This window comes from Camelus bactrianus, chromosome 3 (genome assembly GCF_048773025.1).
Source record: "Camelus bactrianus isolate YW-2024 breed Bactrian camel chromosome 3, ASM4877302v1, whole genome shotgun sequence".
Taxonomy (NCBI): Eukaryota; Metazoa; Chordata; class Mammalia; order Artiodactyla; family Camelidae; genus Camelus; species Camelus bactrianus.
In genome coordinates, this window is record NC_133541.1 from 107,164,028 (window position 1) to 107,183,297 (window position 19,270).

Sequence of the window (19,270 nt, forward strand, 5' to 3'; positions counted from 1 at the left end):
ATATTTTTAAAAAATTGAAAAATTGATCACTCTGTTGAGGGTAGAAATGAAGGGAACTCTTTTTATCTTTGAGTTAGTGTTCACTGGGGACAAGGTGATGTCCATTTCTTTGTAAATGTTCTAGAAATCAATCCCAAAAGGCAATTGGTTTCCCTTGTTAGAAGTTTAAGTCAAAAACACCAAGTAGCTCTCTAGAGCTCTGAGAAAAGATTGCCTCTTCTGAAGTTGACAACTAGGTTGCTGCTTATCAAAATATTTGTGACTAGGATGAGAGATGGGGAATTAGTGCCAGTGCATTCAAAATTTAACTCAAGATAATCCAGAGTCCTAAAATAGAATCAAAGAAACATCAGTTTCAAATGAAAACAGCATCCAGCTTGTCTCCTTTTCCTTAAAATAGCAAATAAACACTACTCCAGGGGAAGAGGGACCCCCGTCGCCTCCTGGACTGCTAGTAATTTGCCCAAGGAGGTTGTCACTATGTCTGAAAACAACAGAATACTCAACACAAGCAAGGAAGAAGGGCACATATTAGTAATGTAAAGTTAAATAGGTAAAGCAGATGATTCCAGACACCTGGGACAAGGCTAGTGAGACAGACAGACAGACAGAAACACACACACACACACACATATTAAAGGACCATAAACTGAGGTGCTGAACACTCACAAGACCTTTACCCACGAACAAAGTCTAATCTAGAAGTCAGACTTGGTTTTGGGGTAAGGTCTTCATTCCCTGGGTGATTTTGGACAAGTCACTTAACCACTGTAGGACTCACATTCTCTTCAGAATCCCTTCAGAATTGTAAGGAAACTTAGAGACCACCTAAGCCAGTCTTTAACTATTGCATTACTCTTCTTTGAAGCATCCCCAATAAGCACCTCTGCTTAAATGCTGACTTAAAAAAAATTTTTTTTGCCTTAAAAAAATATGTATTTATTTATTTATTTTACTGAAGTACAATCAATTACAATGTGTCAGGTTCTGGCGCACAGCACAGCACAATGCCCAGTCATGCATATACATACATGTATTCGTTTTCACTAAATGCTGACAGAATGCTCACTCTCCTCAGGCAACTGGTGTCATTTTTGAAATGCTTTGATTGTTAGAGAAGTTATTCCTTACATATTTGCAGTTTGTCTCCGTATGTCTTTCCCCATGTTAGTGACCTCTAAGGTCATATGTGTGAAGTCTTATCCATGGACAGCTCTTTAAGAAAGCTCTCAACTTCCTTTGCTTTTCTCATTTTCAGACTAAAACCACCCTCTCCTGTCCTATTGTTCTCATCCATCACGTTCAAGATACAGCATCATTCTGCTCTTCAGATTTTTATGTGTGTAGAGTAGTGGTTAAACAGCCCGAGGCCTCAGACGGTCTAAATTTGAGTACTGGTCCTGTCACTTAGTAGCTATGTGACAGTGGGCAAGTTATTTCTCTAGCCTCAGTTTTTCTCTTTAAAATCAGGATGGTAATAATAAGTATACCTATCTCTTAGAGAAGCTGTGAACGAGATAAATGAGAAAATACAAGTAAAATGTTCAGTATAATACCTGGCACTGAGTAAGCAATATTACTACTGCTATCACTAATAATAATAAATAATAAATTCACAGAATGAGAATAAGAATAAATGTTAGAATCGGGGAATTGAGAAAAGTTAGTCTATGCATAACTCCATAAACAACAATTGTTTTCCCTGATAATGAAACTTTCCATACTTTTCACAGTAATGATCAGTTTCAAGTGTGTGTTCATTGTCTGACCTGCCCCGAAAGGACAGGAAAATTGTCTGTCTTGTTGACTGCTCAATATTTAGTGCCTAGAACAGTGTCCTGTTTACTACTATGAGTCATAGAAAAGGAAACTAGGGTGCAGGGAGACTGGCAGCTTTATCTAAGATTGCGCAGAGGGCTCCCAGGAGAGCTAGGACAGGAACCCAGAGGTCCTGCGGGCCACTGCATTGCTGCTGCTGCGGCCCCCAGGCTGGGCCGAACTCCCAGAGAAGCGAGTGGAAAACAACCTGCCTCCAGATGGACAATTAACAAAGGCGGGAGTCGGGGCCGCCCTCTCGCGGCGCACGCACATACGCAGCGTGGGCAGATTGGTGTCTGCCTGCGCCCTTCGTGGGAACAGCGCGCACAAGCTCCCGCGCGGCGGCCGTGTCCGGGACCCACGCGCCCCTCCAGCCCTGGCTGCGCAGTTACCGGGGCGGCCGAGCTCCCCGCGGGAGCCGGCACCTTGCGCGCAGCGCGGTGAGTCCACCGGGGTAATTGGGGCCGGGGAAGGGTGCTGGAAAACAGTTGCTGATCAGATCCGGAAAGGGAGGTGGGGGAGAGCGGGAGCAACAACGCCTGGGTTGCTCAGTAGCTAGCTTTTTGTCTTGAGCCTTAAGGGAATATGAGCAATCTGATTCGTCTGACCCAACCTGGTCAGTTTACAGGTGGGAAACAGGCCCAGAGAGGTAAGCTGGTCTTGTAAAAACTAATTATTTTTCCTTGTGTTTCTTTGTTTATCCTTACCTATTTCACTGTAGGATTGGGGGCGACTTTTAATAAGAATCCATACATTAAAACAATGAAATAATACAAACAATGGCTAAAAAAACAAAAATAATAACAAAAAAACAACCTTACCCACGTAAGTATAATTACAAATAAACAGCTAGAACCAGGGGAAAAGAGAACTGAAATCTGTGGTCCATAGGTGAGCTGCGTTGGCCAACGTCCCTCAGATAAGTAGTGCCAAGGCTGCAACTGGAAGCCAGAACTTCCGGCTCCGGCTCCAGTGCTCCCTGAACAGCGAGCGCCAGAAACTTGGGAATGGCGAAGCTGACAGCATGCCAAGGCGCTGGCTCTTAACCTTGAAATCACTGACTCCTTAAAAATCTGGGTTCCCTCCCGTGGGTTCACGCATAATCTTGCATACAGTTTCAGATTTGACAGCGGGGTGAAGCGTCCCTGCTGTGAGGAATGACTGAAGACTGGCATTTAGACTGTGCTCTTTCAGAGCAATTTATTTGCTCTTTTGAAGGGAAGCAGCTGGTAAAAGAGTAAGTTCCTTCTGTGAGTCCGGACAGCGTCCTGATGCCCCTAGCTGCCTGATCTTGGACACATAGTTTCATCTCGCCAAGGCCCAGTTTTCTTTGTAAACCAAAGAAAAGATTGTCTGCCTCCTCTTTCAGGTTATTGTCAGACTGCAAATGAACATTGAGCCCAGTGCCTGGCACTAGTAGATGCTACATAAGACTGGTACATACAACCCAGTGAGTCAAAGCTGTGCCAGTTAAGAAAGGGTGATAACCTGGGGGAAATTAGGCTTATCCGAAATAAAAGAAAACAAAATTAAAAAACTAAAAACATGCAAGTATTAAGTCAGTCCTATTATGACTTACAAAGGACAGCACATACCTTAGTGATAGGAACCTAAACAAGAGTGCACTTGGAATAATGCACTATGCTGAGTATTTGACCCAAGGTCAAATGCTGAAAGTAGAAACTACCAGACATTCTAACAAGGACCATTTATTGGGCCTCACTTGCCGCTTTTGAATGGAGCCAGCACCTGTATAGTTGTTATTTATTTATTTATTTATTTATTTATTTATTTATTTATTTATTTATTATTTATTTGTAGTTGTTTTTAAATGAGAAGAAAGAGAAGGACATACATGGGAACCTGGACACCACCAGCAATGGTGTGCACTTGCCTAGTGATGGAGGTTCAGCTGAGTTTCTGCCAGGGTACAGGAGTTAACTTGGCAGTTGGCTCACATCCCTCTTGGATCAGAGTCTTGCTGTGGTAAACAGTGCCTTGGTTGATTCTGCCCTAGAACAAATAAATGGCTTTTTATTTAACTGATGGTGGGGGTGGGGGTGGGGTTGTTTGGGTGCTGTAACTAAAGCAAAATGGTATTTGTTGAGCTTGATTGTCTAAAGCCTGTTGTTTGTTTATTGACAGGCTTAAGCTCTTTAAAATCTGTGGATCCAAAATTGTGAGGACAGGGCCCGGGGCAGACCTACTTATCTATAAAAAGAACTGCTCTTACCAAATACTGTGTTGTCTTCTTTCTCAACCATTTTAGGCCTTGCAAATAGAGCCAGGGAAATATGGTTTAGGGCAACTAGCTGCTATTTAATTTGGGCTAGGAGACACACTACCTGATTGGTGGTTACATTCCTCTCTGTGTATTTATAAAGGGGAGTTTTTCCTCAGAAAGAGAGAGTGTATGTATGTGTATGTTTGGCATGTCTCTTCCCCTCTCTTCTTCACCCTCAATCAGTAATTTCTCTACTCAGAGGAGTCCTTTTTCTCCAAGCTTGGTGACTTTGGCAGGTTCCTTAAATTGCTGGTTCTATTGCCTGATTTTGTTTCACAGTAGCTCTGTTAGAAAGGTTTTTTTGTTTTTTTAAATTTGATTTTTAGATTCCAAACTCTTGGTGCTCCATGGGAGAACATAGAGCAAACACCCACTCTCTCAGGCAAAGGCTCTTCCTTATTTGAAGACGACCCATGTACCCCTTCCACATATCTTCTCCTTCAGACTCGTTGTCTTCATTCCTTCAGCTATTCCTTTATAGGATAAGAGTACGAGCAGAATTTCTCCATAAATTTTCTACAGATCACTTGCATCAGAATCACCTAAGGGCTTGTCAAAATGCCCTGTCTGTGACGTACTGAATCACAATCTTCATGAGTGGGGGCAAGAATTTGCATACCTAATAAGCGTTCCTGGTGATTCTTACGCACCTCTAGTTATGTGTTTAAGGGAGTGGGAAACTATTAATTATTTATAAGTTTCTGTGTTGTTTATCTAGTTGTGTAATGAGCAAGAGCCTCTTTTGTAATTTAAACAGACAAATAAGAAACCCATGATGTCCAAAGAAGATATATTGATGGCAAATAAGCTCTTGAGAAGATACTCAAGATCATTATCACTGGGGAAATGCACATAAAAACCACAAGCAGGTAACATTTCAAAGACGGCTACACCAAGTGTTGTCGAGGTTGTGGAACTCTTACACACTGTTGATAGGAATGTAAAATGGTACAGCTACATTTTAAAAGTTTGACATTTTCTTTAAAAGTTAAATATATACTTGTCTTGTGATCCAGACATTCCATTCCTAGGTCCAGCTTTATTGTGATAGAGAAGCTGGAAGCAACCAACTGTTCATCCAGTGCATGGATAAACAAACTGGTCTATTTATATAATAGAATACTACTCAACAATAAAAAGTAATGAACGATTGATACATGCTACAACATGGGTGGATCTCAAAATAATTTTGCTTAAAGAAGAAAGCCAGACAAAAAAGTGTACATACCTTATAATACGTTATATAAAATTCAAGGGAAGTTTCTGTCTCTTATCTTACCTCAAACTTTGTGGTGGCTTCCAGGAGTTGTGTATGATCATATTAGTCTAACTCCATTTGTAAGAGTGTCATTGGCAATTTGATTGCTGTTCTGCCAGGGTTTATCCACGCCATTCAGTCATTAATTCAATTAATTGAGCACCTACCATGTGCAAGATCTAGAGTAGACCCAAGGTAATTGATGAATAAAAGAAACATGATCCCTGCCCTTATGGAGCTTCTGCTCTATTCAATGAACCAGTAAAACAAATAGAATAAGAAACATGATTATTGGGAGAGAGGAGTGATTCTTTGGAGGGGGAATGGGAGTCAGGGAAGACTTGTCTGGGTTTCAGGCTAAGAAATAAAGCAGTCAGTTTTATGTTTTTCACCACTCTACTCTAGTGCTATGCATCCAGCTCAGGAGAAGGGTGGTGGAGGTTTAGACTTGGGTAGTCTTAGAGGTGGGAAGCACCAAAAGAACTAATGGCTATCCTTAATACTACAGGACAGATCCCAGAGGTTGACGTTTACACTGATCAACATTCTTTGAATTTGGCAGTTTTATCAGTTTTTAGTTTTTGTTACTTTCTTATTGCCTCCCCTCCTCCCCCAGCCTCCATCACCACATCTTATTCCATTACTGCATCTCATTCCTTATTTGTAAGAATGTCATGAGAGACCATCAAGACCTTGCTGATCCAGTTACACTAGGCTATGGCATTCCTTTGATCTACTGATCTAGTCTACTTTGGTTAAGGGAATGAGGATAGTCTGGCATGACCTGTTCTGTTTTTTTGTTAACCTATGCTGGCTCCCTGTTTCCCTTTCTAAGGGCTGATAGACCATCTGTTTTAATCAGGTAGCAGAAACCCAACTCTGAGTGGCTTAGGCCAGTGCAGGATGGGGAATGAAAATGTATTATCTCATACCAAAAAAATCCAAAGGGAATCAGCTTCCATCATGGCTGGATTGAGTAATGCCATCAGGGCTCAGACTCATGGTCTTTCTGTATCTCAGTTTTATTTCTTTGGTATTAGATGCATTGTCAGTCAGGCTCTGCTTTGTAGTTCTCATTACTTATTATTATCATCATGATTAGCTGTTCTCACCACCTACTTGAATATGATCAGCGAAGTGTCTCATCCAGGGTCATGCCACTCTTTCCATTTTAACAGTAATAGTAACAAAAACAACAGCTACTGTTATTGAGAACTTACCACTTTGCTGGACAATTTACATGGAGTATTTTATGAAATCTTATATAATAGCCCTGTAAGGAAGGTTATACAGTTATCCCAGGAACCTGGCTGATTGATTGCAGAATCAAAATTTGAAATAAGGTTTTCTGACTCCAGGGTCTAGGCTCCTAATCTTCACAGTGCCCCCTGCAGTCACTCTTGAGGGGTAAGAAAAGGAAAGCTAAGCCATCAAATAGTGTGCCTGTTTCTTAACTTTTTCTGAACATAAATCTTAAAATTTAGTTGGCAGTGATAGGGGCAGAGCTTTGGAGGTTATTCTTACATTTTTGTCAATCCCATATCATTCTTCTTTTCTTTGTTTTAATTGAAGTATAGTCAGTTTGCAGTGTTGGGTCAATTTCCGGCTTATAGCATAATGTTTACATACATATACATAATATATTCCTTTTCATATTCTTTTTCATCATAGGTTACTACAAGATATTGAATACAGTTCCCTGTACTATATGTATAACTCGTTGTTTATCTGTTTTATATATAAGTATCTGCAAATCTTAAACTCCTAGTTTATCCCTTCCCACCCCTTTCCCCCTCAATCCCAGATCCTTCTTCATTTTAGAGTTCTGGAATCTCTTTGTATAGGGACCTCCCCTCTGACTTTTGTGAATATCTTTATAAACTAGGCTCATTAGCCAGGATCCCTTTGTGGCCACTTTTGTTTCTATAGGTATTTCCTCCCTTTATTCTTCAACAGGGTCTTTTGCTGTCACAATGCTTGAACTTCATCTTTGACAGTCTTCCCTGAACCCTAATCCCTAGAATCTCAGACAGAGGTTTTACTTCCTTTTAAAATTCTTTCTTAAATGTTTAAATTGACTTCCCTCTAGAACCTGGGGTGGAAGATTGATGGATGTCCATCTTTTCTTGCCATGACATTTTACATTTTCTTATGAAAGAACTTTAAGATGATGGTTTCACTTTTCCCTGGGATCTACTTACTTCCATTTCTTCATTCTGTTCTTCTGATTGGTCAGAATTAGCTTCAGAGTATCATTGCTGTTGTTACTTCTAACTTCTATTTTGAAAGGCATGAAATTATCAGGATGTCTACAACATTTATTTAGTCTCTCTGCTTTTAGTGAAATGAAACTTGGAGCAAGTAACCAGGTGTTTTAAATGCCCCATCCTTATTGTAGAGCCCTTTTTTCCCTTTTAAATTTGTATACTCAGAATCCAGAAAAATGCTTGGCATGAAATAACTGCTCCAAATATTTGTTGAATGAACATGTGAATGTCCAAATTTTCCTGTACCAGTATGAAGAGAAAAGAGAAGAGAATGAACTGTTTTATCCTATCCTAGAGTCAGAAGTAGTCACTGCTTAACATTCAGCAGACTTTTTTTTTTTTTCATTACCAACTATATGCTAGACCGATTTTAGTTCTTAATTGCCTATCACAGGTCATCAAAGAGGTCTCAGAGCTGAGCATGGGACTATATTGAATGGCATTATTTTCCCAAATGTATTCTCCAAGACAAGCCTCCTTATCAGACCAGAAGAGGAAATGGAACAAAGGCACCCTGCCTGCTCTCCCAGGCTTTTAAGCCGCATTTGTCCTGAGAGTGTCACAAAGACAGTGGATGACTTAAGCTATCTAATACTTTGTTTTTGACTTTTTATTCTGAAATAATTATAGGTCAACAGGAAGTTGCAAGAAGAGTACAGAGAGGTTCTTTTCTTTACCAGGTTCCTCCAGTGGTTACATCTTATTTAAACACAGCACAATGTTAAAACCAGGAAATTGGCATTGGCATAATATATGTGTATGATTGTTCTGTGCAGTTTTATTACATGTATAGATTTCTGTAACCACTGCCTCAATTATGGTACAGATCTATCCTGTCACCACAAATTTCTCCCTGGTGCTATTCCTTTGTAGTCACACCCACCTGCCCCCAACACTCATCCCTAATCAGGTGATTATTCTGATCTCTGTCTCTATAATTTTGGATGTTATATAAATGGAATAATACAATATGTAACCTTTCCAGGTTGGGTTTTTTTTTTTTGCAGGCAGCATGATAGCCTCAAGAACCATTCAGTAGTTGCAGTTTATCAGTAGTTCATTCCTTTTTATTTCTGAGTATTCTATGATATTTGATATACCACTTTTTTTTTAGCTATCCACCTTTAAATTCACCTATTAAGCAACACTTTGGTTGTTTTCGGTTTTTAGGTATTACCAATAAAGCTTCTATGAACATTTGGAATATTTGTGAACAGGTTTTTATATAGACATAAGTTTTCTTCCTCTGGAATAGATGCCCTGTGGTGTCATTGCTGGAAAGTATATGTTTAGTTTTTAAAGAAACTGACAAACTATTTTCCAGAGTAGCTGTACCATTTTTACATTCCCATCAGCAACATATGAGAAGTCCAGTTTCTCCATACCCTTGCCAGGACTTCATATTATAAAATATTTTTTGAGTAACAGTTTTATTGAGATATAATTCACCCATTTAAAGTGTACATATCAATGGTTTTTAGTATATTCACTGAGTTGTGCAACTATCATCACAGTAAATTTAGAACATTTCACCATTCCCAAAAGAAACCCAGCCACCACATTCCAAACCTCTGTCCCTTCAGCCCTGGAAATTACTAATCTACTTTCTGTTTCTATAGATTTACCTATTCTGGACATTTCATATAAATAGAATCATAAAATATGTGGTCCTTTGTGACTAACTTCTTTCATTTAGCAAAATGTTTTCAAGATTCTTTCATGTTATAGCACAAATCAGTATTTTATTCCTTTTCATTGCCAAATAATATATAATATTTTTAATGAAATAAAAATGTATTTCTTTCCATTATATGGGCTATAAACTAAGAGAATAACAAAATGCTACAGAGATGTTCTGCTAGGCCTGCTTGGAGGTCTAGATTGCAATTAACCTAAGTGCAAATTAACCTAAGTGCTATTTTAAATATTTAGCAGTGCTCTGTGAAGTATTGCTTATGCTTTTTGTTTATTTAGCAACAATTCTGAATAGTGAAACCTGAGTAGCTCTCCTGAAATCCAATCGGGATTTTTCTAGAGAAGCAATGTACTGGGAGATAAATGTCAGCAATTCAGGCCAGGGACAGTTCAGCAAGCCAGTGGCAGTGTTCAGGATCTGGACTAGAGCTGTGCATCAGACAAATGGGTTCTAGGACCTTTCTGAACCCCCTGCCTTCTGAGCAACCTTGCTGTCCCCAAACACCTGTACATACTATCTGATCTGTGGGTCAGTGTTCCCAGGATGGAAACTTCTGCTACTAATACATTGGAAAGGGCCATTTATGTATGCAAATATGTATTTGTATATGCATAAACATTGTGAGACAGAGGAGGACCCAAAGAATGGGTGTTCTTCTAGTCTCCAAGGGCTTAGTGTCTAGCCAGGAAGATGAGGCATAGCTCTAAATAGCCCAAGGCCAAATGGGATGCATGCCACTTTAAATATTAGGAAATATTTTAACCATCCAGAAAAGAACAGAGAACAAAACAACAAATGCTTGTGTTCTTACTACCTGGCTTTGTTTAATTTTAACATTTTTGCCATATTTGCTTCAGTTTTTTTTTTTTTTTAACAAAACATCTCAGGTACTCAGCAATAAAAAAGAAGGAACTAGGAACTATTGATAACACACAATAGCTTAGATGAATCTCCAGAGAATTATGCTGATTAAATAAAGTCAGCCCCAAAAGGTTGTATACCGTTTGATTCAAATATGCATACTATATGATTTACATACAACTTTGAACTGACAAGATTGTAGAAGTGGAGATAGATTCCTGGTTGCCGGGGGTTAAGGGTAGGATAGGGCTGGAACTAAGTGGGTAAAAAGGCAACACGAAGGATCCTTGAGATGGAACTGTTCTGCATCTTGACTGTGTCAGTGTCAACATCTTGGCTGTGTTACTGTATTAAATAGTTTTGCATGATATTACCATTGGGGAAATTGGGTAAAGGGTATATAGAACCTCTGTATTACTCCTTCCAACTGCATTTAGTATTTATTTTTAACATGGACATTCTTTACTTCTGATCAGTGCCCCCTTTTCTTTAATAATTAAAGCAGATGTGACAATGTATGTTCCATAGGCCACAAACAGGCTGTTTTAGTTAGCATAAAATTTGAGTTAAATCATATATAAGTCAGAATGACTTCCCCATACCTCACTGTATGAAAATTTTTTTCATCACTTGGATTTATTGCTAATCACTTCCATGAAAAATTTAGTATCTGTGCTACATGTGTATGTATCTCTAAACAATATCTAGCATTGTTTTGTATATTTTAAACTTTAAAAAATGGTATCATACTCTGTATCCTTCTAGGACTTGTTTATATATGTATTTTCCTCTTTACAGTGTTTGTGAGGATATCCATATTGATACACGAATCTATAGTTTATTCATTTTTGCTGTTGTTCAGCATTCCATTAAATGGCTATACCGCAAGTTATTTGTCCATTTTCCTTGGGACATTTATGTTTTTTTTTTCTAATTTTCTGTTATTTCAACAGTACTGCAGTGAACTTTCTTGTCTACATTTCTTGTGTGTATGTGGAGAAGTCTCTTGAAGGCAGGATATATCTAGGAGAAGAACTCCTTGGCCTGAGAATATGCACATTTTCAACTTCTCTAAATATTGCCAAATTGCTCTTCAGGGTGGTTGCAACAATTTCCATTATCATATCAATATATGAGACTTCCCATGTATCTATAATCTTCCCAACATTTTATTTTTATATCTTGCCAATCTGTTGGACATGAAATGGTATTTCATTGTGGTTTTAATTATTCACATTTGCCTAGGTACTAGTGAATTGGAAATCTTTCCATTTATATATTAGCCATTTAAATTTTTTCTTTTGTGTATTACCCGTTCGTGCCTGTATCAGCCAGGTTTTAGTTGGAGATAACACAAATCATTCTGTTTTAATCATTAAAAGAGGGTCTAAGGTGCTTACCAAATTGGTGGAGGGGCTGGAGAAGCAGGCCACAGAAGGGGCCTCAGGAATGAGTCCCAGAGCAATAATATAGGAAAGGCCCTCCAAAGAAACTGCTACCCCATAATAATCAGGAAATGAGAATTGGGGAGCTGCTGTCCCTGCTGCTGGCTTCAAGATTCCATGACTTTAGCCACAGTCTGTTGCCAGAACTATTGACTTCGGCACAATGCAGTACCTGCTTCATCAAATGGATATCTCAAGCACTGCTTCTCTTCCTGCTTAGCTCATTTCCAAATCTGGGCTCACTTGAGACCATCAAATTGGTGGGATCTTAGAATCTTAGTTGCAAGGGAGTCTGGAAAGCTGGGTTTTAGCTCTCCAGTATCAGCATTGCAGCAAGACATAATAGGAGGAGATTAAAATTGACACTGAATGAACCCAAACACTGTATTTGCAATCATATTCTTTGTCTGGTTTTCTTTTAATTGCATTGTTTTAATGATTCATAGAAGTTCTTTATATAGTCTAGATATTAAACTTTTTTAGATTATATTAACTACAGATATCTTCTGATCCAAGGCCTCTCTTTTCATTTTGATTTTACAATTGCTTATGAACAAAACTTTTCAATATTACTGTCATCAGATGTATCAACTTTTCTTTTGGGGTTTGCACATTTTGTATTTTGTTGAAAAAAATCCTTCCCTTCTAGAGAGTATAAAAATATTTTCCTGTTTCTTCTAAGAATTTAGAGTTTCACATTTAACATTTAGGGCTTTAATCTATCTGGAGTGTATTTGGGGTGTTTTGGGGTTTTTTTTATAGAGGAGACCAATTGTCCCATGGACTGTCTTTTCCCAGTGACTTATAGTGACACTTATGTCATATATCAAGTTTCCATATTTACTGTGGTCTGTTTCTGGGCTCTCCAACCTGTTCCACTGATCTGTTTTCCCCTATGTCAATACGATACTTTTTAATTATTATGACTTTCAAATAGATCTAGCTGTCTGGTAGGACAAATACCCCTACCTTGTTCTTCAGAGTTCTCTTAGCCTTTTACTTGTCCATATATATTTTAGAATAATTTTATTATGTTCTACTAAAAACAACAACAAAAAACCCCCAAACCCTATTGGGAGTTTTACTAAAATTGTATTGAAGCCATTTGGGCAATTTTTTTTTTTTGTCTTTATGATATTGATTCATCCTATCCATGAATATAGTGTATCTCTACTTGTAATTAGTTCTTTGATGTATTTCAATAAAATTTTATGATTTTTTTGTAAAAGTCTTATACATCTTTTGTTAAATCGATATTTAAGAAGGAGTAAGTATTAATATATTATTAAGTCTTTTTATTATTGTACTGCTATTTTTCCTTAAATTGCACTTTTATATATTGTTGGTATATATAGGAATACGATAATTTTTTTTCAATATTGATCTCTAGCAAAATTAAGAGGTTCTCACTTTTTCTTGCAGTTAGTTTTTAGTTCACTTCAAAGCTATAAAAGTGTGTAATTTAAAGAGATGGATAGTTCTGCATTTGTCATGAGAAACAGACAGATGATTCTATAATGTTTGTTATGAAAAGCAGCTCGTCCTCTTCTCTTTCCTGCTCCAGCCACTGCCAGGCAGTTCCTTATATTATTTTTAGCTGATTACTTTATAGCACATATGTACTGCTGGTTCTTGAGCTTTCAATTTAGGCATTGTTCTTTGATTTCCTCTATGGAATATGAGGCTTTAGCTTTTTTTCACTCCCTCTCCATCACCCTATCCTCTCAGCACTTAATATGAATTAGATCACTTGCATTATTATATCTGTGGATTCTACTTATAATCCGAACCAGGTAGTGACATATAATTACTTGTATCTTTTCTGCACAGTTACAACAACTCTTGTTTTTGTTCATTGGTTTGTTTTTCAGTTTTGTATGAATTGTCTGTGTAATTATGCCTAAATAAGCACCATATTCTCTACTGATTCAAAAAATCTGTTCTCGAGACATTCTAGTACTCTAGCCCAGTTTGTTTGCTGTCTCCCTGTAGCCAACAGTCAAACCTAGGATTTCCTTCCCTCTATCCTGGGGATTTCCTCAGTCCCTCTCACATATTAGATCACCAATTCCTTGTATCTTGTGTCTTTCTCTTTCTTGACATCTTTTTTTTTTAGCATTTTTTTATTGATTTATAATAATTTCACAATGTTGTGTCAAATTCCAGTGTAGAGCACAATTTTTCAGTTAGACATGAACATATATATATTCATTGTCACATTTTTTTCTCTGTGAGCTACCATAAGATCTTGTATATATTTCCCTGTGCTATACAGTATAATCTCGTTTATCTATTCTACATTTTGAAATCCCAGTCTATCCCTTCCCAGCCCTGGCCCCCTTGGCAACCACAAGTTTGTATTCTATGTCTGTGAGTCTATTTCTGTTTTGTATTTATGTTTTGTTTGTTTGTTTTTAGATTCCACATATGAGCAATCTCATATGGTATTTTTCTTTCTCTTTCTGGCTTACTTCGCTTAGAATGACATTCTCCAGGAGCATCCATGTTGCTGCAAATGGCGTTATGTTGTTGGTTTTTGTGGCTGAATAGTATTCCATTGTAGAAATATACCACATCTTCTTTATCCAATCATCTGTTGATGGACATTTGGGCTGTTTCCATATCTTGGCTATTGTAAATAGTGCTGCTATGAACATTGGGGTGCATGTGTCATTTTGGAGTAGGGTTCCTTCTGGATATAAGCCCAGGAGCGGGATTCCTGGGTCATAGGGTAAGTCTATTCCTAGTCTTTTGAGGAATCTCCATACTGTTTTCCACAGTGGCTGCACCAAACTACATTCCCACCAGCAGTGTAGGAGGGTTCCCTTTACTCCACAGCCTCTCCATTGACTTATTTCTTTATTTTGGTGGAACATATTCTCCTACAGTTTCCTGAGGACAGGAATATATAAGACAAATTCTCCAGGCCTTCAAGGTTCTGCAGTTTCTCCTCAATGTGTTTAGATGTAATTTTTTTTTTTTAACATGCTGCTTGGGACTTACACTTTCTGGATTTAAGAATTCATAGCTTTTATAAATTCTGGACAGTTCTTAGTCTCATGTCTTCAGATGTTACCTCTCCTCATTCTCTTTGTTCTTGGCTTCTGGAACACAGAGTTGATGCATGACCTCTTTGTTTCAATATCCAGATCCCTTAATTCTCTTTCCTATTTTTCCTGATTTTTTTTCTTTCTTTTTAGCAGTCTGGATAATTTCTTAACATCTGTCTGCTCCTTTATTATTTCTCTTTATCATAATTGTTTAACTTGTCCATTCAGTTTTTAATTTCAAAGACTAATTTTTAGTTTCTGTAAGTTCTACTTGGTGCTTTAAAAAATCATATGGGTATGTATGTATGTATGTATGTATGTATGTATTTATTTATTTATTTATTTATTTATTTATTTATTTATTTATTTTTATTTTCTGGTCCTGTCTGTTTTATAGTTTCTATCTAATAGTTTGATTATCTGATGTTCTTGTGGTCTGATCCTGCTCTTTGTTGTCTCTGATGATGCTCACTTGCAATGAAGTTCTTATAATTTTGGAATTTATCTCATCTTTAGGACAGGGTTATCTGTTGGAGTACCATGTGGCATAGGTGAAGGATATGTCCTCCTGGAGACATTTTATTTTTCCTATGAGTACTCGTAGTAGCATTAGTCCAGGACTTCTTTTTTTTGTTTGTTTATTTCTCAGCATTGGGCTACTTGGACCACACGTAGAGTGTACATTTGAACCTACAACCCAGTGAAAGCAGGCTTGTTGTTACGAATTTTCAGAGGAGATCTTTTTCTTCACCCAGGATCCAAGCCAAGATGTAGAAGCATCTTTGTCATCTTCTGTGTGGGTGGAGGGACATTTTTTTCTGATTCACCATTTCACTGGTGTGTTTTGAGGGTCCCAGTTCTGTGAAGGAGCTTGTCTCCTGTTCCTGCATGGGCGCTAATGCCCAAGTCTCTGGTTCACTGAGCTCAACAGTGTCCTCTTCCCAGCCCACTCCATCCACTTTGGCTAGAGCTGCATCAGCTCAGTTGCTTCTGCTCTGATTTTCAGTTCCCCCTGTTTTGGGGGCCCTGCTGATTTCCTTTACTCTCTTGCAAGCCCTGTCATGCAGTGAAAAGGAAGTTTGTTATAGCTGATCTGGCATTTCTAGGTGTTTTGCAGTAGGGAGATTCTTCTTGTCTACAGTATTGCCTTTGTACTTTTTGAAGTTAGAAATAAAGGAGAAAAGTACATCTCACTGGATCAGGAAAGGCCTTAAAGATGAATGTCAGAGGATAGAGACGTGGGAGGGGGCACAGCAGGTGCAAAAGCATGAAGGCAGGAAGTGACCATGCAGGAATGGAGAAAAGCACATAACTTTCTTTCACTGGAATGTGTCAGGGAAAAGGAAAATGAGATTAGAGCCAGACCATGGAGCAGCAGAGAGCTACTGAAGTCTCACAGCAGGGAATAGAAGGATCACAAGCTCTGTTTCAGGAAGTTTATAAACTGGAAGCATGTCCAGGATGAATGGGTGTGGCTGGAAGCAGGTGGGAGAGGGGTTTGGATTTGGAAAGATGTTTCTGGAGGCTGTGGAAATAGCCCAGGTACTAGGTAGTACAGTCTGAGTCGGGGAGTCGGGAAGGAGAGGAGGGAACTACTGGGAGGGAGACTCCGCTAACCAGATGAAGAAATCTGGGTCAAGAGCTGGGGGAAAATAGAAAAAAAGCCAGGCAAGCACATTGTCTGAATCCTGGGAAATGAATTTAAAATGTCAACAATTATCTGAGCTGCGTTCTACCTTTTAAGATTGTTCAGATACTGCCCACAAACACTAATACACAGTTGGTCTCGACTCTGTATGCAGCTAAAGATGTTTTTAGGTCACTTGATGAAAGGTTGTCTTTGGATTAGAGACAGCATGTCCCAGTAGAGCTTCCAGAAGTGAGTCGGGATGTGTTTGTCTTCTCAGAACCTGCTGACATGACTGATCATGGGGATGATGAGCCATCCTCCAGTACAGGGAGTCCGAACAGGGAAGGTCGGGTCTCTGAGGACAAATCCTTGCTTCATCAAAAGCTGGCAGTCAGGGAACTCATCGACACCGAGGTCTCCTACTTGCACATGCTCCAGCTCTGTGCCTCAGACATCAGGAGCCACCTGCAGCAGGTACGAGGGTGGGGCCACACTTAGCCTGTCTTTATAGGGGCAAACGTAGGTCCCAGCTTCTGAGACCTCACATCTGTTCCTGGAGCAGGCTTGGAGGGGAAAGTGTGGTGGATGTGAAGTCACCTGGATGTAAGCCCCAGTACTTCCACTTACTGGCCCAGCAACCTTCAGCAAGGCCTTAAACACCCTAGCACCTTTGTATATTCACCTGTTGAATGTAGGGAGGAATAATCACCTCAGAGAATTAAGTGAGCTAATGGGTAAAATAGCCATTTATTAGGTTTAGAACAGATTACTTTAAGCGACCTACATTCTAATTGTCTCATTTGGAGGATGGTAAAAATGGAGAAGTTATCACTATGATGGGTTTCTATTTTAATGTTCTTTTTTTTTTTTTTTTTTTGCATCTTTTTCTTTCCTGATTTCAGAAATAACACAGGCTTTCTCTCTAAATGTTCAAGGATCCCCTAGAATGTAAGCTCCATAAGGGGAGAAACTGTTTAGTTCAATATATCCCAGTTCTTCATACATAAGTAATAGACTTCAATTAGTCTTTGTTGAGTAAATGAAATAATCAGGTAGGTAATGTGGAAGATGAAAGTCTTCTTGTATTTCACCCTCCAGAAATTAGGATTTTTCTCTGCAGGCATTAAACAAACATAGTTTGTTACTTACTTTAATAAAAATAAGAGCTTACTCTGGATGTTTTTCTAAGTTAGATTTTCCCACTTGATTGTGCCTCCAGGACATCTGTCTATCCATGAACATATATAGATGTCCTGCATCCTTTTAAACAGTGGTATGGCTTAATTCATAGGGGCTGGAGTTCAGAGTGTTTCTCAAGGTAATGATGGTAGATGCCAAGTATGTTAAAGCTGGAAAGAAGTCCAGCTTCCCACCCTTATATGACAGATGGTGAAAATGAGAGAATGAAAATTACAGTTGGCAGCAGATCTAGGATAAAACCCCAGTTCAGCTTTCCTTTTATGCTGAGCGCTCCATCTCGTCCTCTCTTCTTGTAGAGTAATGAAAATAACTAATTTATAACATTACAAACTCCTTGCAGACATTCCACTGGGACATTCTTGCCAAGAATGATGAGACCCTGATGATGCGAATGTTCTAGACTACCATCAAAGCCTGCAAAAAAAAAAGTCACTCTTCCCACCTCCCAAGTGACTTCCTGTGGCTGTTTTGTTCCTTCCAGCTGCCACAGGGAGATCTGGATGTCCTGTTCTCAAACATTGATGATATCATCAAGGTGAACAGCAGATTGCTTCATGATCTGCAGGAAACAGCCTCCAGGGAAGAGGAACAAGTGCAGCTGATTGGTAAGCAAAAGATCAGGAAGCTGTTAGCCTGAGGTTCCTGTGGAATTGTTTTCAGCATGTGGTCACTGCTGTACTGTCTCCAGAGTTCCAGGGAAATGCAGCTTAATTAATCTGTCTTGGGAATCCCTGAAACATTGCATGTTAGAGCTGGCAAGACCCTCAAATAATATCCAGTCCAACCCCATCGCTTTACAGATGGACTGAGGCCCAGAGACAAGAAGGGACATCCTCATGGACACATAATTGGTTAGTGGCATGGCTGAGTCTATAGTATGGACTCTTTCACATGCATGCATTGAACAATTATCTACTGAGCACCTGCAGTGTGCCAGTCACTGCTGTGTGCCTGGTCACAGCATCAACAAGAGAATTTGATCTTCTGTTCTTATGGATTAACAAATTAGTGAGAAAGACAGATGATACACAGATAAACAGAAGAATTTTCAGTAGTAATTTATAATTTGAAGACTAACAGTTGTACTAACTTTTGAGATAAGAGAAGGCCTCCTGAGGAGGTGACATTTGAACTGAGACCTAAATGTTAGGAATGAGCCATCAGTGAGAAGATCTGGAAAGAGAGTAGAGAGAATAGCTGTGCAAAGGTCCTGAGGCAGGGATGAGCCTGGGATATTCGAAGGACGGGCAGAAAGAACGCTGATGTGTCTCCAGGGGGATTAGTGAGGGGAGAGTGTTTGGAGATGAGATAGAAGAGGCAGAGAAGGAACAGATTGTGCAGGGCCTTCTAGGCCATGGTAAAGAATGTGGATTTTATTCTAAATGTGATGACAAGTTGTTGGACAACTTTGAGCAGGGAAGTGATATGGTCAAATTTGTTTTTCAAAGATCTCTTTGGCTGGGGTGGATGATGGATTGTGAGGGGGTGGCAAGGGCAGAAGTAGGGAGACTAGCTGGGGGATTTAATATCACATAGGTGAGAAATGAAGGTAGATTCCTGATGCTGAAATGGTTAGGATGACCAGAGTATAAAAAAGGAGGGATGAGTGGGTGTAAACCTCTTCCCTATCTTCTGCAATCTCTTCCCATCTGCTGTTCTGGGGCTACTTAACAAAATGTGCAGGGTCAGGGGTTTTCAAATGGAGTCAGGGGACAAGGAGAATGGTGTCAGGCAGAGAAGAGGACAAGGTGAGGGCACTCA

The 19,270-nt window shown here is 39.1% G+C and overlaps 1 protein-coding gene across 13 annotated transcripts in view; it reads left to right on the forward strand.

Annotated features, from left to right (window-relative positions):
• The first annotated feature begins 1,824 nt into the window (after nucleotides 1-1,824).
• ARHGEF37 (Rho guanine nucleotide exchange factor 37) overlaps nucleotides 1,825-19,270 on the forward strand; it is a 113,598-nt gene continuing 96,152 nt past the window's right edge. For 9 of the 13 annotated variants that reach the window (XM_074360916.1, XM_074360913.1, XM_074360917.1 and 6 more), the window contains exons 1-5: nucleotides 1,826-2,258; nucleotides 3,640-3,804; nucleotides 4,860-4,971; nucleotides 16,587-16,783; nucleotides 17,991-18,114. In XM_074360916.1, coding sequence (XP_074217017.1) covers nucleotides 16,598-16,783; nucleotides 17,991-18,114 — 310 coding nt within the window. In that variant the 5' untranslated portion in view covers nucleotides 1,826-2,258; nucleotides 3,640-3,804; nucleotides 4,860-4,971; nucleotides 16,587-16,597. Of the gene's footprint in view, nucleotides 2,259-2,539; nucleotides 2,644-3,639; nucleotides 3,805-4,859; nucleotides 4,972-16,586; nucleotides 16,784-17,990; nucleotides 18,115-19,270 lie in introns of all 13 variants that reach the window. The other 4 variants (XM_074360912.1, XM_045517489.2, XM_010956099.3 and 1 more) reach the window with 4 other exon arrangements.